This window comes from Budorcas taxicolor, chromosome 19 (genome assembly GCF_023091745.1).
Source record: "Budorcas taxicolor isolate Tak-1 chromosome 19, Takin1.1, whole genome shotgun sequence".
In the NCBI taxonomy this organism is placed as follows: domain Eukaryota; kingdom Metazoa; phylum Chordata; class Mammalia; order Artiodactyla; family Bovidae; genus Budorcas; species Budorcas taxicolor.
The window spans coordinates 45188198-45213254 of record NC_068928.1 but is presented as its reverse complement, the minus strand read 5'-3'; the positions used below and the strand labels follow the sequence as shown (position 1 = coordinate 45213254).

General features: G+C 38.0%; 1 protein-coding gene across 2 annotated transcripts in view; it reads left to right on the top strand.

Moving 5' to 3' along the window:
* The window catches only part of NSF (N-ethylmaleimide sensitive factor, vesicle fusing ATPase), a 148387-nt gene that overhangs the window by 18728 nt on the left and 104602 nt on the right, over window positions 1-25057 (top strand). For both annotated transcript variants that reach the window (XM_052657417.1, XM_052657416.1), the window contains exons 2-8: window positions 721-806; window positions 2779-2878; window positions 5711-5750; window positions 14134-14300; window positions 17439-17546; window positions 17871-17946; window positions 20405-20560. In XM_052657417.1, coding sequence (XP_052513377.1) covers window positions 721-806; window positions 2779-2878; window positions 5711-5750; window positions 14134-14300; window positions 17439-17546; window positions 17871-17946; window positions 20405-20560 — 733 coding nt within the window. The remainder of the gene's footprint in view (window positions 1-720; window positions 807-2778; window positions 2879-5710; window positions 5751-14133; window positions 14301-17438; window positions 17547-17870; window positions 17947-20404; window positions 20561-25057) is intronic.

Here is a 25057-nt window from a genome sequence, read left to right as displayed (position 1 = left end):
GAATGTTTTTCTCATAGCTGTTGGCCAAAAGGACAGTTAATTGCCATTTTATATTAAATATACCTGTAATTATTTTTGTTGGGAGATACTTGGAAGATAGCTTTTATTAGTCTAAAGGAGATATGGTTCATACTGTGTGGGATCTCTTATGAAGAAATGCTTTTTTATGATATACTTTATCAAATTTATATCATTGCATTTTTATCAGTCAGAATCTTTTATCTTTTGAAGAAATGGAAAACCCAACCCAAGTAAGCTTGAGGAAAAGGGGATTTATTGACTCAGCCAACTTTCAGAACTGGTCTGCAGGGCTTTAACTTCTTTGTCAGGTCTGAGTTTCAAGGTGTCGGTCTTTCTCACCTTTGCTTTCTCTGTGATAGTTTTATTCTTTCAGCGCAGAAAGGCCTTCTTCACGTGGTGGTGACACAAGGGAGAGCACCTGTCTTCTAGCTCCTGTCTATGTGAAACCCCATGGATGGATTAGGACTCTGATAATGGCCTGTGTGCTGTGATTGGCAGGAGTGCAGGAGCTCATGGAATGGGAAAGGAACAGCTTCTGAGAGGCAGGGTTTGCTATTGCCACAGAGGAAGGGGTGCCAGGAGTCAAAAGCATTGTGTTTATTACGAGTAATGGGAAGTAGAGAACAGGAAGGCATAGCATATTCTTTAAGGGTATAAAAGGTGACTTAATTTTGTTTTCCTAATCATTCATTCTTATAGAGCATGCAAGCTGCAAGATGTCCTACAGACGAATTATCTTTAACTAACTGCGCAGTTGTGAATGAAAAGGATTTCCAGTCTGGCCAGTGAGTATCTGACTTCATTTTCTTCTTACCTGCAAAGTGGTATTTTAGAAACTTGTCAAGTGTTTTTTTTTTTTTGGAAACCTTGGAGTGTAAGTTTTTAAATTCCTCTTGCTGAATTGGAAAATGGAAGAGATGAGAAAGAGTTGAGATGAAAAAGAGTTGTGTATTTACTGCATCAAATTTTGGTAAATATAGTGTTTTCTAAGTCATGCATAGTTTTTTATATGTAACTTTATTTTTCCATTGGTTTTCTTAGCAGAGCTAAGCATACTGGTTATATGACTCATTATATAGTGTAGTCATTAGGTTTTTGGCTCTGGAGTCAGATGGTCTGCGTTTTGATCCTGGTTCTGCCTATTACAAACTGGGTGACTGTGGGTAAGTTATTTACCCTGACTGTGCCTCAGTGTGTTGATCTGTAAAATGGGGATGATGGTACCATCTTCCTCAGGGTATTGGTGAATATTGAGTTACACAAATAAATCACTTAGAACAGTTAGGTCCTTAACAAATATTAGCTGTTTGATCATTGTTACTCTGACAACCCAAGAGACAAGAAAATTGGAAGATGAACAGCTGTAGAATCTTAACAAGCATTTTTCATGGTCGTTTTTTTTAAAAAAATTCAGTTTTTAATTGAAAGTTAATTGCTTTACAGACTTTTGTTATTTTCTGTAGTACAACATGATTCACTGTCGTCTATTTCGGTTCATTCACCTCACCCACTGCCCAGACTTCTGAATACCATGCTACCGAGTTCAGTGCCATCCATAGTGCTACTAAGGTTGGTAGAAGTAAGGACGTGAAGGGGCAGTACCAGAAGGCAGGCTGGGGAAATGAGGAAGGAAGTGGGATTTTAGCTGAGCCTTTTTCTGTTTTTAAAACTATCTTTGAAATACATGAGTCTCACAGAGTTAGAATTGCTAACTGTTTGTGGTTTTTGCCCTCAGAGTAGAGGGCTACATTACATGATAGTATTACCATTCTTTGCAGTCCTAAAAATTCTGTGACGCAAAACTTTCTGCATATAAACTGGACTATATATTATATATAATAAGTGTGAGAATTTGCTAATGGAATTCTTTTACATGTCAAGTGTTCACTGTACACATGATGGGGTTACTTAAAATACAGTGAATATAAGGGACTTGTGTCCTACTGACAAAATGATATGTATAGAAATGTTAGCCATTAATATTTTTTAAAATTATAGTATTCTAAAAGATAATTTTAAAAGAGATAGTGTTGCTGTAACAAGAGTTTGAAGCTTCTGTCTCCTACACAGTCTTCTGAGTTTCTTGGTATAGGAGATTTATCATGAGATAACTATATTTCATCTGTTTACTTGCTGTGTTTACTTCTGAGCAGGGTGAATTACAACAAAATACTTTGAAATGGTGTTGATATCTTTATGAAAGCTGATACATTTCATGAAAATTTTTCATTTTTACTACCTTTTAAATTTTATAGGCTGTTATTATTTCAACCGGTTGTGGAAATCTGGAAAGAGATTTAAGGAATTGTCCTAAAAACTAACTTTTTTTGGACTGCCATATCCATGGCTCTTCTATCTCTGGTTCTTCTTCCTTTGGTCTAGTTAGTATGTGAAATAATTCTCAGGAGAGGAAATTCATCTAGTTTTTACTTAGCATCGAGTAAATCAGTGCCTTCAATTTTATGTAAACTGGAAATGTAATGAGGTTGATGTTTCAGATGGCATGTACTGTCTTAAACTTGGTCTTGATTCTGCTTGATGTCTGTTTGGTCCAAGGTGGTCCTTCTGCCTAGAAAACACTGTGAATTGCTGACAATTTGTGGAAATGAAATTTGTGGTCCTATTTCTTCAGGACTCATATAATGCCATATTTTCACTCGGTCCTCATCAAGCATCGTCTGTTGGAAATGAGCATGTTAGAGTTGATGTTCTTTATTTCCTTTGACATGGAGTGTTGACTGTGTTTCTGTCTTGTAGGCACGTGATTGTGAGGACCTCCCCCAACCACAGGTACACATTTACTCTGAGGACCCACCCATCTGTGGTTCCAGGGAGCATTGCATTCAGCTTACCGCAGGTAACTAGGATGTGAATTTATTCTTCTCTAATCTTGAAAGTCATAGAAGAATCAATTCATTTAAAGCAAGCTGTATCACCCTATAATGGCATTGATTCATATTGACGAAAACCATCTAGGTGTTATATAAGGAATTTAAAGATACGTTCTTAATTGCCAGTTTTTACTGTATCTGTCTTTTATTGCCTTGATTTTCGCCCCTAATTAATTCTGCAGTGATATCAGTTAGCTATCAGTGTCGAGTTATTTTAATGTTAGCTCTCAGGGTAATAGAGAATATATAAAAATAGCACTTACATCTAAAATTGACATCTAATAATAGCGTTTTTAAACACAATGATGTTAGACTAAAGAACATGATATGAGTAGGGCTTCCCTGATGGCTCAGTGATAAAGACTCTGCCTTCAGTGCAGGAGACACAGGAGCATGTGGGTTCGATCCCTGAGTCAGGAAGATCCCCTAGAGAAGGAAATGGGAACCCACGCCAGTATTCTTGCCTGGAGAATCCCATGGACAGAGGAGCCTGACTGGCTACATTCCAAACAGTCACAAAGAGTCAAACATGCCTGAGTGACTAAGCACAGTTGTTATTTCAAATTACATCCTAACTTGCTGGGCTCCCACAGTAAGTGAAAGGATTATGATTAGATTTATAGCTGTTGGTAGATTCTGTGGAGGGGAAATTGCCTAACACTAAGGCAATGGCACCCCACTCCAGTAGTCTTGCCTGGAAAATCCCATGGATGGAGGAGCCTGGTAGGCTGCAGTCCATGGGGTCACGAAGAGTCGGACACAACTGAGCGACTTCACTTTCACTTTTCACTTTCATGCATTGGAGAAGGAAATGGCAACCCACTCCCGTGTTCTTGCCTGGAGAATCCCAGGGACGGGGGAGCCTGGTAGGCTGCCATCTATGGGGTTGCACAGAGTCGGACACGACTGAAGCAACTTAGCAGCAGCAGCTTGCAGGCACATCATATATAATATAGGCACATCGCAAGTACTAGTCTGTATCCTTTCCTCCCTTGTCGTCTTACTCAGGCTGCTGATCCTCAGTCCTAAACAGTGCAAATGCAGCCCATACCTCCTGTACTATGCCAGCTGATGGCTGCCCTCCCACCCCTGGAGGTTTAGGGAAGGAGATCAAAAGGAGAATTAACTCCTTAAGGAACTGCTAAAGATCTCTTGAATCCCTTACATGTTATGGGAAATCTTCATTTGCTATTCCCTTTCCCGCTTTGGATGCCTCTGCTGTATTAGGACTGCTTTTTGCATTTGTTTATATGGATCAAAGGTTTGGAATGTTCTAGAGCTTACCAGCTTTCTCAGAGCTAAATTTGGGACTCAGCTGTCCAGAAATGGGATTTCTAACCATTTTTCCTTGTCTCTCTGCTTTAAAAAAAATTTCCCCCAACATTTACTACAGACCAAGAGCTGCTCTTAAGCGCCTTGCATGTGTTCCCTCAACACATGAATTCCCTCAACAACCCCGGATGATGGATACCATTATCATCATCCTTGAGGCTATCTCTGGGTGTAGAACCTAAATGTGGCTGCTCTGTGACCCCAAATCTGGGCTTAACCAGTGTGCCTCTGCATTTTCGGTTGGCCAAAAGTGGGATGGAGTATGACAGAAGAGAGAAGTGAAGGGTGGAGAGGAGGTGAGAAAGCTGGGAGGGAGAGCACTTGTTGCTTGTATTCAAAACACAGCATCTTCTTAACCCCTCACCACCACAAAGTTCACGAAGTTCAGATGAGAAGACAAACTTGTTTTTCAGCCAAAGATTATTTTTCTCACTGTTCTTTGAAGTGTTATCAGGAAGTACTCATTTTGAATCTACATCGAGCCGGTCCTGAATTCCTGCCTGAACACAGTCTGTCCTGCCTCTGTGTATTCTTGCCGTTGTAACCAATCGGTATCTAGGGAGAAGCTAAAAGCCTTGTCACAAATGCCTGACGCTTCTTTGGCTAGTACACAAAGAATAGTCATGACCATCTAATGATTTGAATCCCTGCTTGGTTTCATTATAGCCTATCTGATGAGTTCTGATTTATTTTTCATGAATTGAACATCTTTCTTTTTGTGCTACTGTATCAAACAGTATAACTATCCACAGTACATTTAGAATCTGAAATGTCTGATACTCCGAAGGCCTTCAGGAGCATTAAAACATTATGCAAAGGAGCATCCTACTCAGTGGTGCTGGCTTTACTGTAAAAAGGCAAACTTTCTACGTTTTGAGGACAGATATTCAGGTATAAATAAACTATAGCATATGTTCGCTAGGGCGGCTGTAACAAAGTACCACAAACTAGGTGGCTTAAAATAACAGAAATTTATTCTCCCACAGTTCTGGAGGCAGAAGTCTGAAATCAAGGTGTCAGCAGGGCCGTGTTCTCTCTGAAGGCACTAGGGAAAAATCTGTTCCGTGCTTAGCTTCTGGTGTAGCAGACAGTCTTTGATGTTCATTGACTGGTGGGTGCGTCACTTCAGTCCCTGCCTTCACTGTCACATGACTTTTTCCCCATTTGGCTGTGTCTCTCTTTTCTCATAAGGAAGCCATATTGGCTTAGAGTCTATCTTAATTCATTGTGACCTCATCTTACCTTGATATCATCTGCAGAGACCCTGTTTCCAAATGCTGTCACATTCATTGGAGCTGGGGACTAAGGCTCTAATGTATCTTTTTTGGGGGACACGGTTCAACACTTAACAGCCATGGTTTAGTCTTGGAATGTGTATACGAAATTCACAGAAATCCTCTTTTCTTTGTTTCTCTAATTTTGATGTGGTATTAAGTGTCTTCCCCCTCCCCGCTTCTGTTTTACAGCGAAAATGGGCTGGACTTTCTATTGGGCAAGAAATAGAAGGTAGGTATATTTTTTAGCTATCTGAGGTAGATTTTCTTTACGATTTTCTCATAGTTATAGATATCTGTGCAGTTTTCTTTTCATCCATGTTACAGTTAGGTGTATGAGAATGGAAGGTAAGTAGTTAACTTCCTCTGTCTACTTGTTATATGTCTGAGTATTCCTGGGAAAGAACATCCACATATTCATAGCTCACAGAAAAAGTGCAAGGTAAATTTTTGCACAAATTACCTGTAAGAGCACTGTGTAAAAGTGCTGAGATAGAACAGAAGTGGAGACTGGATAATTAGCCCGAGAAATCTTTCCAGCACTGGAGTTTTGAGCATGATTATGAAGTAGGATAAAAGCATGACATGGTAATGACAAGGAACAAAGGCTCTTCAGATGAGAAATAGAACAAATAAAAGGCACTGGGATGGGAGCAAGCAAATTATAGGCATCGCTCATAAGTGCGTTTGATTGAAAGGTTTTGCCTGAATGGGTTGTATTAAGTGATGCGAGGTGGAGCGTGCAGTTAGTGGGCGGCCTGGAAATATATACTGAAATTTTTGGATTTTACGCAAACGCACTTAGAAGTCTTGTATAAGCCCATCAAAATCCTACCTTTAGAAAAGAGTTCTAATGTCATTGTGGAGTATAGCAAGGAGTGGGAAGAATACAGGCGTGAAGGACAGTTGCTGGGAGGTTATTTGACTTGCCTGGAATTAAGCTGACAGGACTCTGTGAAATTATGGCTATGGAAAAATTTTTTTAAAGTTGAAGTTATGTTAAAGAGGAATAATTGATATTATTACATGGTGATTCCATTTTACTGTATACTGAGATGTATTTTCGAATGTCTTTGTTTAAAAAGATAAACCAGGTTTAGCGTAAGAAGAAAGGGTGGCAGTACTTAAGAAAACTATGGACTTTTTAAAATGTGTTATAAAGTCATCATAGTTCATTAGGGAAGGATATGGAAAGCAGTTTATGACTTAACGGGAAAAAAAAAAAAACAAGACTAAGCTGCTTGTGGTTTATAAACCAAAGAGCTAAGTGAAAACTGGCGTTGTTTCTTAGTCATTGTGGCAAAGTTGAGGAAATGAAGTGTGAGTCGCTTTTAAGACCTAAAAAAATTCATATTATGGAAAGGTTACAAAAACAATACAGAGATATCTTCTAAAAGATACCATTTGACTCTCATCTATGCCGTAGTTAATCTTTGTATTCTGCCTTCCTCTTTCTGCTCTCATTTTGTAATTAATTGCTTCCTTTTTTTTCAAGTTTTAAGTCTGTTTTTTTCTTTTTAGTGGAAGAAGCAACTTTTTAAAAGTTGAGATATAATTGACATATTACATTATATTAGTTTCAAGTATGCATGCGTGCTCAGTCACTTCAGTCATGACCGACTCCATGCAACCCTATGGACTGTAGCCTGCCAGGCTTCTCTGTCCATGGGGATTCTCCAGGCAAGAATACTGGAGTGGGTTGCCCTGCCCCCCTCTAGGGGATCTTCCAGACCCAGGGATCAAACCCTCGTCTCTTGTGTCTCCTGCATTGGCAGTCAGGTTCTTTACCACTAGCACCACCCTGATGCTGGGAAAGACTGAAATCAGGAGAAGGGGACGACAGAGGATGAGGTGGTTGGATGGCATCACCGACTCGATGGACATGAGTTTGAGCAAACTCTAGGAGTTGGTGAAGGACAGGGAAGCCTGGTGTGCTGCAGTCCGTGGGGTTATAAAGAGTCGGACATGACTGAACTGAACTGAACCACCTGACATAATGATTTGATATTTACATACATTGTGAAATGCTTACCGCAATAAATCTAGTTAACATCTGTCAGAAGCTTTTTTTTCTTGTGATAACGACTTGTAAGGTCTACTCTATTAGCAGCATTCAAGTGTGCTGTACAGTATTGCTGACTCCAGTCACCATGCTGTGCGTGTTAGTGCATTTCTTCCTACGGTACTTACATGCTGTGCTGCGCCGTGCTTAGTTGCTTCAGTCGTGTTCAACTCTTTACGACGTCATGGACTGTATGTAGCCCACCAGGCTCCTCTGTCCATGGGGATTCACTAGGCAAGAATACTGGAGTGGGTTGCCGTGCCCTCCCCCAGGATATACATGCTATTCTTCCACAAATGACCCCATATTTGTTTTAGTCTCAGCTCTACAGTAAATCTCGTAAATGATCATAAGCAGCCCTTTTAAAGACACTTACTCCTTGGAAGAAAAGTTATGACCAACCTAGACAGCATATTCAAAAGCAGAGACATTACTTTGCCGACTAAGGTCTGGCTAGTCAAGGCTATGGTTTTTCCTGTGGTCATGTATGGATGTGAGAGTTGGACTGTGAAGAAGGCTGAGCACCGAAGAATTGCTGCTTTTGAACTGTGGTGTTGGAGAAGACTCTTGAGAGTCCCTTGGACTGCAAGGAGATCTAAGCGGTCCATTCTGAAGGAGATCAGCCCTGGGATTTCTTTGGAAGGAATGATGCTAAAGCTGAAACTCCAGTATTTTGGCCACCTCATGCGAAGAGCTGACTCATTGGAAAAGACTCTGATGCTGGGAGGGATTGGGGGCAGGAGGAGAAGGGGACAACAGAGGATGAGATGGCTGGATGGCATCACCGACCTGATGGACGTGAGTCTGAGTGAACTCCGGGAGTTGGTGATGGACAGGGAGGCCTGGCGTGGTGCAATTCATGGGGTTGCAAAGAGTTGGACATGACTGAGCGACTGAATGAACTGACTTGGTTGGATAAAACCTATCCTCTAGTAGATTCCTCCAGGAAGTATATATGTGTACAGTGTTTCCTAAGTTCTTGGATATTCAAACTTTTTTCTTTTATGTCTTTGATGCCTTTAAGGGCTGATTGGCTGGATATAAAATTCTTGGCTTTTCTTTCCTTGAATTTCTTGAAAATACTGTATCACATTGCCTTATTTTGTATTAAACTGTTGAGAAGTCTGATGCCAGTCTTATTTTCTTACCTTTATAAGTAATTTGATTTTTTTGCTTGGGAGCCCTGAGGGATTTTCTGTTTTTAAATTCTAATATCCTTATTAGAATATTGCTTGGAATTGGCCATTGTGGGTCAACAACTCAGCTATACAATACTTTATTTCAATGTATAGATTTAAATTTTGTCTATTTCCAGAAGATTTTCTTAGGTTTTGGTTTTAAATATTAGTTCTGACTGAATTGTTTTGATTCTCTTCTCCAGGGTTCTAATTATATATGTATTTTAGGCCTTATCTGTCGTACATCTCAGCTGCTTTCTCTCTGTTCTTTGTAAATTCTTTATTTTTATTGTCTCAGTTGTTTTTTTGTCTTCATTCACTGCCTCTTATTAAATATTAACTTGAATCTATTCTTCTATGGACACTTTGTAATTTATTATTTACTTCTGAGTAGTTTTATTTTTCCTTGATTTCTTTCCTGTGTTTGATAAATTCATTGCATTTCTTTTACTAATATTTGTCTATTTCTGTTCTTAGTTTTTAATCTTCTGACTTTAGATGTTTTGTTATATGTCTAAGTACTTGTTTGAGGATACTTAGTTTAAAATGTTATATATATTTTCTATTTCATAGCTGATCTTTTTAGAGAAGACAGCTGAAATGCTGCAATATTTTGTTATTTGTTATGTTTTATTTACAGTAACTTTGTGGAGTTATTTTTTTGTTTGTTTCACATGATTTTGTAGGCAATATTATTAGTGCAAGAGCATTCTTTTCTGTTAGTGTGGAGAAGGGCAGTTTCTTTAATAATGGTGAGGTGGGGTAGGTAGAAAGGTTGGTTGGCATAGCTTATTTCTCCTTGGTTTCTGTGTGATCCCTAATGTTCCTCTCTTACTGTCTTCTTTCCTTATTGCCATGTCTTGAAGGGCACCACCCTTACTCTATTTGTCTGATTCTTTCCAGTGATTCTTTGATGTTACTGCTTCCAGTTCTACTTACTTTCAGGTCCTTTCTGGGTACCTAGCATCTTGGACTAACAAGTCCCAAACCTGTGTATAGTGTTTTGGCTTTTGGTATTAGACTTTCTCTTTTGAGGGGTGATTTTTGTTTGTATTTTCCCTATGTACTGCTTTCCTTTCTTTTTTTCCACAATGGGAGCTCTGTCTAATCTTGTTACATATTTCTCTATTTTCAAGTAATATGAGTTTTGTCGTATTTTCTGTCTCTCAGTAATGCTGACAGTGTGGACTGTGCATAGCATTATTTGTTCTCCTTGGTGTTCCCACAGAGTTTTAGGAGGATGTGTGGGAATGTTCAGATTCACATTCAGATCCTCTGGATCCAAGCTTTCGGAGATATTCAAAGATATATTAACTTTAAACTGGTTGAAAGAAAGCAATTACTTAAAGCAGTTGCCTGGAACACATTATGAGCCTAGTCTGTAGTCAAGATGCCTGAAAAGAGAAGTTGGTAAAGTGGAAGGAGAGAGTATCCTCTTTCTCATTTAGGAACTTGGCAACTTATTGTTTGTTTGTTTGTTTGTTTTTTCCTAAATCAGAAATAAATATTGGGATTATCTTTATTTGGTCTTTTCTTTGTGGAAGTAGTATTAAAGATAAAATGCACCCCACTCCAGTACTCTTGCCTGGAAAATCCCATGGACGGAGGAGCCTGGTAGGCTGCAGTCCATGGGGTCGCTAAGAGTCAGGCACGACTGAGCGACTTCACTTTCACTTTTCACTTTCATGCACTGGAGAAGGAAATGGCAACCCACTCCAGTGTTCTTGCCTGGAGAATCCCAGAGACAGTGGGCCCTCGTCTATGGGGTCGTACAGAGTCGGACACGACTGAAGCGACTTGGCAGGCAGCAGGGGGTGAAAATAAAGGAAATTAGATACAGATAACTGGTAGTGAATGTTGGAGAATTAGTGCTTACTAAACTTGCCTCACAGAAATACCTGGGGAGTTCTGTTTTGTTTTGTTTTTAAAGATTCTCAGCCCCCTCCTTTGGGGAATCTAATTCATGAATCTGTGTTTTTAACAATCACCCTTAAGTAGTTGTTATCAGTCACATTTTTGGGAACATTGACATAAGTGATTCCCGTAACTGTCACCTCCTCACCTGAAAGCATAGTGTGAAGCTGAGACAGTGGAGGAGGTCGGCCCCAAAGGGGAGGAGGTCGGCCCCAAAGGGAAGTAGGTCGGTGCATGAAGCCAGGGTTCCCTGTTTGCAGACACTGTCAGAGATAAAAATGAACTTGTTAAATCTAATGAGAAGACCGATGTGTATGAGGCTTAGGTTTCTAATTTCCTTAAACTTACTTTTCTAAATATGAGTGTTCTTAACTTTTAATGCAGACAAATTCTGTTGTGAAAATGAAAATTCAAGATGAAATGAAAAAAATGTGTTTTGTGGCCTTAAATTGGGTTTAAAGCATTCTGCTACCAGAAATGCTTACCTTGAATGTAAAATCAGTTCTTTAAAAAGGCAAATCAAACAGACCTAATTGGCAGAATTATAAAACTTAAGTGTTCAGATGGGACTAAGGTGGAGTAAGCTTGAGGTAAGGAAGGGTTTGGGGGCCTGATTGTTGTCATGATGTAGCATAAAGGTACAAAGCTTTTTCAGTGTAAGTAGCTGCTGCTGCTGCTAAGTCGCTTCAGTCATATCTGACTCTGTGCGACCCCATGGATGGCAGTCCACCAGGCTCCTCCATCCCTGGGATTCTCCAGGCAAGAACACTGGAGTGGGTTGCCATTGCCTTCTCCAATGCATGAAAGTGAAAAGTGAAAGTGAAGTCGCTCAGTTGTGTCCGACTCTTTGTGACCCCATGGACTGCAGCCCACCAGGCTCCTCCGCCCATGGGATTTTCCAGGCAGGAGTACTGGAGTGGGGTGCCATTGCCTTCTCTTGAGTGTAAGTAGTGGTGTAGGCAAAGAGAGAATAGGAAGTTTGGTATGAAGGGGAGTGTTTATTCAAAGATTCTAAAACAGGAGTTCTGTCTGTAAGAAGAATTTTTTAGTCAGGTCAGTGATTTTAGTTCTCAAACTGAATCTTCTAGAAGAATCATTTAGTTTTCTCTCTGGAAGTACCATGTTTTAAGTATTGCAGACTGATGTTCAGTTAACACATGTTTTTTTGAACCTGTCTTTGTAATGCCTGTTCAAAGCACTGGCTATAATTTTTTGTTTATAAATTAATCTTTGATGTTAAATTACTATTGGTCATAAAATAAGAACCATTCTTAACCTTTTGGCCCTTTGCTCCTTGTTGAAACCCTCAGGGCATCTGTCCCTTTAGGGGCTGATGATGGCGCTGACCATGGTGCTGCCTGTGAAACTGTCCATGGTACTGCCGTAGCATTTGAAATGGTAACAACTTGATCTTTTCTGCTTAGGAACATTGACCTTAAATTAAGATGCATTTGAAAACTATAGTCGGTATTGATGATATTTTAATAACGTATTCAAATTTATTGGTATAAGAATGGTTCACACACTTGTATATATCCATGCATATATGTATACATATGCATATACACACACATGATGATGCTATGAAATTGTTTTGGAGTCTTTAATGCACAAAATTGTGTTATACTATGCAGCCCTTTCTGAATTATACTTTTTTCACTCAATATTATGTTTTAATGGACCATTCATCTTTATTAAATATATATCAGATTTTAATTTTAAGTGCTAACACATTCTTCTACATTATGACTCTGCCACATTTTACTCCTCATTTCCTGACTGATAAGCATTTTTAAAATGTTTGACTATTAGAAATAATGCTGCAGTGAACCTCACTGTAACTTTCTTTTTAGACACATGTTCAAGAGTCTTCTGGGGACAGACCCCTGGAAATGAGATTGTCAATCAACTTATTTATTTTCCATTAATAATTCATCGTATAAATATTTCATTATATGGAGAAACAACTAAGCTGTCTTACAAAAATCACTCAGAATGTAATCTGTACTTCCTAGGAAGTACACAAAAAGAACACAACATGCAGAAGTGGAGGCCAGAGAGTATTCTGAAACTCTCAGCTGAGATTTGAGCTTATCTTTGATCTTCAGCAAGTTTTCCAACCCTCCATCCTGGCTTTCTTTGTTATTTTGCTTTTGAAAACATGTATCAAATATGTGTGTCCCCTTTATGATGGCAGACCAAAATACAAAAATATGATTAATCAAGCAATTTCATTCAAAGGATTTACAAAAAATCCTTGTATGTAACTCAAGACTAGACTCAGCTAGTCTGTAAGAAATTAGTTGAGAACAGAAATTGGGCATGAAAGGACCATAAAGATTTATCTAGCCCAGTCTTATCTTATAGGTGTGACAAATCAAGGCACAGAACGTTAGGTGATTTATAGATTTGTCTGTTTACTAATAGATTGAAACACAGTTTCCAGAGTCCCTTTGTTTTGCCTCTTCTGTTACTGCTGTGGAAAGCATAGGTGTTTTGCTGCTGCTGTTTCATTTAAACAGTTCATGAATATATTAAGCATCCTGCCGACGCTGTTGTTTCTTTGCTGTGCTCAGTCATGTCTGACTCTTTGCGACCCCATGGACTGTAGCCCACCAGGCTTCTCTGTCCTTGAAATTTCCCAGGCAAAAATACTGGAGTGGGTTGCCATTTTCTCCTCTGTGGGATTTTCCCCACCAGAGATTGAACCCGCATCTCTGGCATCTTCTGCATTGGCAGGCAGATTCTTTACCGCTGAGTCACCTGGGAAGCCCACAGACACTATTAGGTGCTGTTAATACAAAAATGAGCTAAAGGTCCGGTCTTTGTCCTGTTATGCATGTAGAACTTACTGAGGTTCCCTGAAATCTTAGGTGCTCAGTAAATATTTTTGTAGTATTAATAAAAGAAATGTCAAAGTCTTGAGTTGCTCTGGAGGAAACCCCTCTAGGAAACATTTTTTTCTCAAAGGTTTGTTTTGTTTTGTTTTGTTTTTTGTTTTAGTCGTATACTCTTAATTTGCTAAAGCAAAAGAGTCCACACACCTCTGACCTTAGCTCTCTCTTGTGTCAAGCAAAAGTCTTGTTTGGAAACAGCATGGTATGCCATCTCCACCAGGACTTCCCATTCTGTCACTTCATCCTCTGCTTAATGAGAAGGAGGAAGATGGAGAAGCTATATGGGGACAGCTGTAATTTCCCCAGAACAGTCAGGTGAGGGGTAAAAGTATAGGAGATTGCTGTTCAGTATGTTCCAATTAAGTCAGGGGGAAGAACGTCTCTAGTGGTTATTATTATGTTTAAAAAATATCTGTGCCTTATGTATCCCTCCAATGAACGTCATGAAAAATCCCCCTTTGGTCACATTCTAATTCATTTATGTGAAACTTTTAGTTATTTGAAGCACAGCAAGGATTTGGTATCTCTGTGATTTAAAAAAATGCTCCTTCTTTCTCTCCCTAGTGTCCTTATATACCTTTGACAAAGCCAAGCAGTGTATTGGCACAATGACCATCGAGATTGATTTCCTGCAGAAAAAAAGTATCGACTCCAACCCATATGATACTGACAAGATGGCCGCAGAATTTATTCAGCAGTTCAACAACCAGGCATTCTCAGTGGGTCAACAGGTAGTTTCAAACTTTCCTTCATTTAGAGACATTCTAATCTCTGTACTTTTCCAAAATTAATTGTTTTTTAAAAGCTAAGAGGAGCTTTGCATATGAACAGCTATATCTAAGCTGAGTGATAAAAAGTGAGGGAAATATATTTGCTGAACCTCTAGCAGACTGTTGAGAAAAATTATAAAATTAGGTTACAGTGTCACATATAAGGACAGCAGCTTTTCTTTCTGTAAATTTGGGAACACTATGGACAAGTATATCAAATTTCTTTTCTTGTCATGGGACATTTGTCTGAGGATGTCTTTCTGTTTTCCTGATGTATTTCTGTAGAAAAGTAATTCTTTTTTGGTTATGAGCTTCTTTGAGAATCTTAAGAAAATTACATGTAAATATATATTCAGTTTTTTATGGAGCTTTTGAAGCCCAGATTTTCTCTTCTTAAAAATAATATTGCTTATAAAGAAGATGAGAGTCATATATACAATGGAATATTACTGAGCCATAAAAAAGTGAAACAGTGCCATTTGTAACAACATTGATGAACCTGGAGATTATCATACTGACTGAGTGAAGTGAATCAGACAGAGAAAAACATATCCTGTGGTGTCACTCATATATGGAATTTAATTTTAAAAAAGAAGTGAACTTATATACAAAACGGAAATGACTTACAGCTGTTGAAAACAAACTTACGATTACCTAAAGGGAAACATTGTGGGAGGGATAAATCAGAAGCTTGGGTGAACACACACACACACACTACTATATTTAAAATAGATTACCAGCACAGACCTACTGTATAGCACAGGGAACTCTACCCAATATTTTGTAATAATCAATATGAGAAAAGAATCTAAAATAAAATGAATATGTGTATAATTGAATCACTGGGCTGTACACCTGAAGCTAACGCAACAGGGTAAGTCAACTATAGTCCACTAGAATAAAAGAAAAAAATGATACTGTTTATATTGTTCCCCTCTTTGGACTTCAGTTAGTACATTGTTTGGTCTCCTAAGAAGAAATTCTGTGTTTTGCTTTTTTTTTCAATTTTATCTAAAAAATGTGTGAGTTCATAAATCATTATTTGTTTCTCTACATAAATAATCTCTGCTCTTTTGACCTTACCATTCCATTTATCTCTTTTTCTGTCACTTTTCTGAATCATTAACTCCTTCCTCCTCCCATAACTCCATAGCAGCTGTTCTCAAACTATGGCCTTGAGGCTCTTCCAGGGGGTTTGTGAGGTCAAATCTAATATCAAAACATGTTTTAAAAAGGATGTTATGTGCCCATTTCGTCTTATTCTCTCACAAGTGGAGTTGTGCCTAGTTACACTGCCTGCTGAGGCAAACGTGAATGCCCAGTGGTCTTCCATTAAGCAAGAAATTAGAAAAAAAAAATAGAAAAAAAAAAGAAATTAGAGATTTGCAGAAATGCCACAGTGCCACTCTTCCCACTTACGTTTTATACCTTGGGAAATTGAAATATTTTAAAATAAATTATAACTGTGTTATTTGTGTTAATATATCATGTACTTAATTATTTTTTTTAATTAATAAAGTTCCTTGTTATAATTTCTAATACAGTGAATATCAACAGATTACAATCCATATAAACAAAATTTGGGGGTTTAGGAATATAAAAGGATTCTGTGGCCAAAAAATTTGAAAATTCCAGCTTTATAGTGTTCTGATCTCTTATGAGTTACGTAGACTGTCCTTGTGTCTCTCCTGTGGGAAGGCCTATAAAATGGGAGAAATGGCAGAAGGAGGGACCTGTGGAAATGAGTGGAGTGTATTATCTGGAAAGGCGAGACTCTTAAGGATTTGGTTAACCTGTATATCATAATATCAAACTTTCACAATTGAAAACTTGAGTTACTGACAAACAGGAAAAGGACACAGAACACATATTATTGTTTTTAAGAGTACTGGAATTGGAATGAACCTCAGAGGTTATCTTGTCTAACCTCCTCGTTTTGCACATGAGGAATTTTATTTAGGTCCAGAGACGACCTGTGAGCTGCCCTGTGTAGCTGAGGCAAGAACCTGCTAGTCAGTTGATCCATTCATTAACAAATACTTATTGAACACCTAGTACAAGTTCAGTAAATACTGTTTTAGGCCCTGTAGATCTCTGGTGAATAAAACAGACACAGTTCCTACCTTTGTAGAGCTTCCTTTCTCTCTGGGAAAGACAGAAAATAAGAAGGAAATGCCGTATACTGTTAATGTCAGTCAAATGGGGTGATGCACTGGAGATCCGCTGGGCTGCTACTTGGAATTAGATGGACTGAGGAGGCTCCCCAGGGTGATAGGTAGCTGATAATTTGTTGACTTACCTGCCCATTGCTTTTTGGCCTTCACCACAGTCCTCCTGGATTCCTACACTTTCTGTTAGTTGTGCTCAAATTGCCTAACTAAAACTTCATTGTTTTTACCATCTCCTTTAGCTTTTGTATTTTAATAGAAAATGCCTTGGTATTTGTAATAATTTAAAACCCAGTAACATGCAAACATCTACAAACCCATGAAAGAAAATCCTCCATAATACAGAGAAGAAATACATATCTTAAATCATTCTTCTTAGTATTTATTCCCATTCTTGTAATTAGTAGTGGCAGAATTGACAGTCAGCCTTGTTTATTTTATTTTTGTTGTACCCCAGTATCTCGAAGAGGGCCTAGGTTGTAGAAGGCACTTAATAAATATTTGGTGAGTGAATGAGCATTCAAAAGCTGTCTCTGCACTTGAATGGAAGGCACTTTGTATTGATTGTAGAAAAGCTTGATGTTAGAGGCACACAACCAAGGCTTGCATCCTGGCACTGTCATTTGCTGTTACTCTAGGTCCCATTTAACTCCTCTGTGAATCTCAGCATCCTTACTGGTGAAATAGGACTGATTTTTTTGCAGGAGAATTACTGAATATTAGTTACAGAACATCCTGTAATGTTTGTTTGGCACACAGCAGATACTCAATAAATGTTAGTTCCTTTGTTATATGGGTAGTTTGCCTTGTGGAGAAGAGTGATATACAAGAGAAAGCTGCTTGCCTGCATTTGAAAAACATGGGCGATGATGTGAAAATCAAACCATTATATCACACAGTGATTTTTTCCCCCCCCATCTTTTCTACATAGCTTGTATTTAGCTTCAATGAAAAGCTTTTTGGCTTACTGGTCAAAGACATTGAAGCCATGGATCCTAGTATCCTCAAGGGAGAGCCCGCAACTGGTAAAAGACAGAAGGTATGTTTTGTTTCTGATAATCTGTCTGATGTGCATTGTGCAAATTAATATAATTTTCTAGCCATTCTCTCCCTCAGTGATTTCTTTTATATTATGTACTCTTTTTAGATAGTAGGGAAAAATTGCCTTTAAAGCCAGCATAGTTATTAAAATACAGTATAAAACAGACCTATGTGAAGATCTAATAGTAATTTGAAATAGCTGATAGTTTGAAAAATTTGCATTGCTCATGGAGACTTCATTTCTCTTTTGTTTTTCACCTTGCTTTGAGAAGTCCAGAAATCTGCTGTAAGACTAACTACTAATTATTGTCTTTCTTTATAGATTGAAATAGGGCTGGTTGTTGGAAACAGTCAGGTTGCATTTGAAAAAGCAGAAAATTCATCACTCAATCTTATTGGTAAGATTTACCGTTTTTAGAAGATTCTGAGTAAAGTGGGACCATCTGTTAATAATGGGTTTCCCTGGTGGCTCAGACAGTAAAGAACCTGCAATGTGGGAGACCTGGATTCGATCCCTGGGTTGGGAAGACCCGCTGGAGGAGGGCATGACAGCCCACTCTAGTGTCCTTGCCTGGAGAATCCCCAAGGACAGAGGAACCTGGTGGGCTACAGTCCATGGGGTCGCAGAGAGTCGGACACTACCGAGCAACTAAACACAGCACATCTGTTAACAATACGTGACTCAACTACAGTGATTAAACGGAGGGAGGATAGACACACTTCCCTTGAAAAGGCTTGTCACAGAATCATGGAGTGTTTCCTATCTTTCAGATGTACTGATGTAGAAAAAATTTAAAACCTTCACTAGATCAGTTTTGTCCAATAGAAATATAATGTGAGCCATGTATGTCATTTTAAATTTCCTAGTAACCTCACTAAAAATAAAGGAAAAGATACAGATAAAAATTAATTTTTAATAAACATGTGCAGGCTGACAGAAGATTCATGAAAAATATTTCATAAAGTTCCTGTATACCCTTAACCAGCTTCCTGTGATGGTACCTCTTAAGTAACCATAGTACACTTTTCCAAAACTAGATTAACATGTTTCCATTGCTGCTAACTAAACTAGAGGCTTGATTTGTATTTCATCAATTTTTTCATTATGTCCTTTTTCTGTTCCAGGACCTAACTCGGAATTCCACGTTGCATTTAGTGGTTTAGTCTCCATAGTCTTCTCCAGTCTCTGACAGTTCCTCAGACTTTCATTGTCTTTTCATGACCGTGAGAGCTGGTCATGTACTTTGTAGAATGTCCCCCAGCTGGTTGTGTGTTAAACGTGATACTAGCATTATTTCCATTAGTGACTGAGTTAAACGATCAATGTACAGGTCAAGGAAGTCTTTCCAGCAGAGTCATAGTTCACTCCTACTCTTGTACGTTAACCCCACTTGTATTTTGTTAGAATAATGTGGACTGGGCTCTAAAAACAGTAAGTCATCAGCATAATAATGCCATTAGCTGTATTTACCTATGTTGATGTCTATCCCAATACAAGATAGAGGATTTTCAGTGGTTACACACTATTATATCCAAAGTCATTTAAATTTGAATGTGTGTCCTTTTATCCAGAGCCATAAATTATCATTCCTCTTTTATTGTTTTTCAGCTGTAAAATATTTATTTCATGACATATGAATAAGCACTCAAAAAACAGCTCAGTCTGAAATTTAAAATATTTGATTATATCTTCATACTGTTTTATAGTTTGTTCTTTTTGCTTAACATATTTCAAGCATCTTAATAAATATACTTCTACAATATTGTTTTTAATGACTAGTATATTGTTTTATGGCTTCCCTGGTGGCTAAAGAGTCCACCTACCAAGTTCGATCATAATTAGGATATATCATAATCTCCTGTTGTTGATCCAGTATGTTTCTGGAGTGATTTCTTTGTATATTGTATGGTATATTAACCCAAGAGAGTTGCATGACTTTTGTACAATGGAGGTAATTTCTATGTGATTAATAGTGTCCCCCCACCACCACTCCGCCATTGGAAAGTAAAATTGTATAATTTGGCCACAAGAGGGCAGTAGAGTTTAAGAAAAGTATTTTTGGTTACTTCATAAAAAGTGTTAAGTCCACAAAACTAACCATACAATTCGCATCTAGGATAAACTTTTTCTAATGTGGCCTGTTATTCCCTAATTAAAAGAAAAGTATAGTACTTTCTTTTTTTTGTTTATATGGACTGTACTAAGGCACATTTATTCTTTGTGTTTGAGAGAATTAATGTGGTTCTCTTGAGTTACTTTAGGGGGCACTATGACATTTAAGTTAGATAATTTTCTTCTTTGTGAAAGAATTTGAAAACATGAATTTTGAAATCGTCCAAGACTTTAGGATAATTTTAGATTATTGTGGAAATGAAAAAGCAAACAAGACATTAAATTTCATACATCTTTTCAGGCTCAAGAGTTAAATTCCTGATTATATACTTAATTTATATAAGTATATGTATTTTTAAATATTGCTTTAGGAGCCTTGAGGGACTGCTAGATTTCAGTTGCATGTCTGGCAACTAGTGTTTTCTTCATCAGATATGCACATGGTGTTTCTTCTAATCAACCAAGTTAGTTAACTTGGTTAGGAGTTAGAGGTCAATAAGACCAAGCTTCGTGGATTGACTACAGCATGAGCTGAGCCAGTCATTTTGAAAGTGTTTTGCTGACCCTAAATGGGGACCAGACAAACTAGCGAATATAACAAAACTCATCCTTCTTAAAAAAATCAGCTAAGAAGGTGTTTTCATGTTTGATAGCTTTTCTTTATTCACTGAGGATCCTGACTGTCTTTTTACACTTAGTGATGAAGCTCTTCTCTCACATTTGATTATCTTTGTTTGAAATAGGCAAAGCTAAAACCAAGGAAAATCGCCAGTCTATCATCAATCCTGACTGGAACTTTGAGAAAATGGGAATAGGAGGTCTGGACAAGGAGTTTTCAGACATTTTTCGACGAGCATTTGCTTCCAGAGTATTTCCTCCAGAGATTGTTGAACAGATGGGTGAGTTTTAAAAAGAAAAATCGGATAAAATCTTGTATTGTTTTAAAAAAATGGATGTGATAAAATCTGTTTTCAGTAATGTTTTGAAATTATTTTTCAGGCCTGACAAACTGTTTTCTTCCTCTTTTAAAAAAGCTTAAAAAAACTTCTAAAGTTTTAGGATTTTTAAAACTACATTTTAATTTTATGGGAAAATGATAAAAATAATTGTGGTTGCTTGATTTAATTTATTTATCCAAGTATGTTTCTCTGTAGGACATATTTAGAAATTTCATTATATTTATATATTTATGAATTTGTAACAGGGCCTATTTAGAAATGTAAAGGTCAGATTTACTGTGCCGAATAGTCATTATCTATTAGACTATGGATACTGTTCTAATATTAGCTGTTGCCTTTTTTTAAATTGTATTACCCAGTTAATACATCTTCATACCTGGTAAATGGATACTTGGCATGTTTTAAATTTATGCAAAAGGACAAATGCAGAATATACATAGGAATTTCCACATTGCATACGAAGAAATGCACTAGTCATTTATCACTTTTTTCTTGAAGGTCTATTTAATTTATCCGTGTGTGAAATGGCTTTATTTGCCCTGGTGGAAATGCTGTCATGAGTGTTTTCATATGCATATCATACGTTGGATTGGAATGTTAGCTACAGAATATCTGAGGAAGGAATTTATACCGTAACAGCTTCTGGCAGACTATTCGTGTTAAAAACCGTATCCAAAAAAACTGAAGGAATACAAATATATTACTCCCTTCACCTCCATCATTCTTTATCTTTAAATTGCTACTGGGAGATAAAAGTATATTCATCATGGTGGGGCTAAGAACTACTTTCTAGGCACTAAGTGCTTGGTTCTATCAACCTCCTATTGTTGGTAGCCTTTCGGCCTAGTCGCTCACTCTAAGTTACACACAGCACACACCTGTTCACTGGCTAAAGGTCGAGTTTGAAATTGGATTAAGAGAAAATGACAGAGACCCTCATCACCTGAGTTTTATACACCTTGAAATGGCAATAAGATACTTTTTTTATCTGAAAGACACAAAGGCCAAGTCCATAAAAAAACAGAATTTTAATTTGGAAAATAGTTAAAAATGTGATAGTTCACTACCTTGGTAAGGTGTATTTTGAGGCACAATAAATCCATAAAACTTTAAAGACATGGAAATATTGCTTGAGTATGTCTGAGGTATAAGCAGAGATTAAAGGATGATTCCAAATGTTCTAAGTTATTCTTGTGCAGTATCTTTTTACTCATTTTCAAGCCCGAGCCCCATACAGACAGTGTGATGATTGTGTCTTTGAACATGTAAACTCCCCCTGGTGGCTCAGTGGTAAAGAATCTGCCTGCCATGCAGCAGACATGGGTTCGGTTCCCGGGTTGGGAAGATCCCCTGGAGAAAGGAACGGCAACCCACTCCAGTATTCATGCCTGGGAAAGTCCATGGACAGAGGAGCCTGGAGGGCTACAGTACATGGGGTCACAAGAGTCAGATATGACTTAGCGAGTAAACCGCTACCCCTCTACAGCCAACAAGTAGAAAAATAGCTGCTTCTATAAGTTATATCTTTTAACTATATTAAAATATTTTCTCACGGTTTAAAAGCTTACGAGGGTTCAGATACTAGTTTCCTGTTTGTGCATTGTCCAAACCTTGCTCATTAGGGCCTCTCTCTGAGGTTGAGAGAACAACCTATAAAGAAGTAAACCCGTTTCTGTTGGTTTGTGACTCTGTCAGCTCTTGAAGAGTTTGAAATTAAATCAAAACAGATTTGGAATTTCTGAGCGACTTTATAATCTGTTTCTGCTGTCCATATTGAAACTAGTTGAACTGTGCAGTATGCTTTTTGTTGTTAACATGCTTTTTGACCAAGGACCTTGAATTTCAGGTTTGTTTGTTAGTACTAGTACCCATTACATTTTTAATGGATTTATTTTTCTAATATTTTTACTGATTTACTTAGGCATAAATGAGTTCTTTTAAAAAAGTAATACTTCTTTATGGCTTTTTGTTATCAAGAAGCATGTGTTGTCAATTTGACTTAAAAGAATAAATTGGGGTGGGAGGGAGGCTGAAGAGGGAGGGGATATATGTATATATATATAACTGATTTGCACTGTTATATAGCAGAAACTAACAACATTGTAAAACAATTATGTTCCATTTTTTAAATAAATTTAAAAACAGGGTGGGGGGAAGGCAGTAAGTCTTAAGGTACCTTGGTTTTTGAGCTGAACTGAAAGGCATTTTTTTTTCTTTTTTCTGAATGAAGACTCTCGGTGTCCTTATGCTACTTTTTTAATGAGAAAATGGCTGAGAAAGAATTCTCTTGCTGTGGATGTATCATTCCTTATTTTCCTATAGAGACTTCTTTTCTCATTTGAATTTTGGAGGAATTATATAGTAGAAAAATTTCATTGCCTTCTGAGTACAATGTGGTTAGAAAGTTCTCATTAGGCTTTGATAAAGGCATATAAAAAGTACAAATTGCTACATTTAATTTAACATTACATGCATCTTTTTTATGTATATATCCTGTATTCTTTTACCCTGCCAAGTGGGAACAGAATTGGCTGGTGTTTTTTTCTTTCATTCTTTGTTAACTAGCCAACCTGGATAGGATCTCACTGGACATGGATATGATTGGTTAAATCAATTCAAATGAAGAAAAAAAATAGGGATTAGAAAAGAATAATTAATGTAGGTTATGCAACTATTTTGTTTTATTTAAACAGGGAACATTTTTATTTTGGCTTGAGACCAAATCATTGTCTTTACCGTGGAATCTAGAGTTACATGTACTTTGTAAGCAGGAATCTTAACTAAATGGATCTTCTCGCCTATATATCAAGGTTTCAAGTTCACAAAGTGATAAATTTAGAATTCTCCTCTGTCATTGTGTTCATAAGACTGATAATGATGCTTCTAGGCAATATAGTTCTTTCCTCTTGCCTGTAAAACTTTGTGTCGCTTTTCAAAATTGCATATATAGTTTAGATACATACAGAATTTTGCTGATGAGATACAGAGAGACTAAAGAGTTAACCAGAGGCAGACAATTATGCAGAAAAAAATAGGGATCAGATAATGTAATAGACATGAAATAAGGGTCCCAGAGTTTCCCATACGTTAGCTTTTCTCTTGAAATACTTTCAAGTATGTAGTGTACACCTTCCTGTTTTTGTTATAGTATTTTAAGAGAGAATCCTTTAAAATTTTTATCCATTCATTTTTGGCTCTGCTGAGTCTTCGTGAGCTTTTCTCCTGCAGTGAGTGGGGGCTACTCTCGGGCGGTGCGTGGGCTTCTCGTTGCGGTGGCTTCTGCTGCTGAGCACGGGCTCTAGGGTGTGTGGGCTTCACTGGTTGCAGCTCCTGGGCTCTAGAGTGCAGGCTTAACAGCTGTGGCGCATGGGCTTAGTTGTTTCAGGGCGTGTGGAATCTTCCCAGATCAGGGATCCAGTTCACGTCTCCTGCATTTGCAGGTGGATTCTTTACTGGTGAACCACCAGGGAAGCCCCTGTTAAAAATTTTTTTTAATATATAGAATTAAAGTCAAGGAAGGTCTTTAGGGGGGAAAGAGGTCACATACAACCAGCCCCACAGAGAATGGAAGAAAGGTCATATGTAGACTTAGGAAAAGGGGTTCCTTTGGGGGAATGTACTTTGACTTCTGTTGTTCTTTTCTGAATCATTGTAACTATTTACTTTTTTCTTGTCTGGAGCAGTTGGACTCACCCCAAAACCCACATGGGGCTGTTCTTCCTTGAAAGCATATGAAAGCATTAGCAAGGAAAACTAGACCTAAAGTTTGCACCTAGCAGATACCCAACAGCCTCTTAGTTAGAATGTCCTCCAGCGCCTACAGTGATAGCCGTTTAGTTAGGAAAGACCTTAAATCCTTACTCTGTGGGATAATAGAAGTACCTTTTGGGTCCCAGGATAGAAACCTCGGCATCAGAAACCAGCCTCATTAAGTGAGGGTGAATAAACGCCGTAGCCCTTGCGTACACTGAGGTGTCAGTGGAATGCCCTTGTGCTCCTGTTCAGCCCTTCACCACGCTTATTGCCTGGTGTGCAGTTGTGTGAAGAGTGCTTTGGACAAAGTATCACCTCCATTCTCATAATAGCTCTTTGGTTGGAAAAGATAGTTTGTACCAAGAAACTTCCTTTTTTGGCATCCCTGGCAGTTACCTCTATGCCATAAATGTCAGAGCAAAAACAGCTTTTTATTCAAAGAACAGTGAAATGATTGTTAAAGAATTACTGTCTCTTACTATAATTTTAGGCCTAAGTTCACATGCATCAAGCAAAGTAGCTTTGGCAGAAGTTATCTGTTTCAGAGCTGGAAGGAAAAGAGTGTAGTGACTTAAAGGCCTCAAGCCTCATCCTGTCCTTGGGTGGACCTATACCTTGTAATTGGGCTTCCCAAGTGGCTCAGTGGTAAAAGAAATCTGCCTGCCAATGCAGGAGACCGTGGAG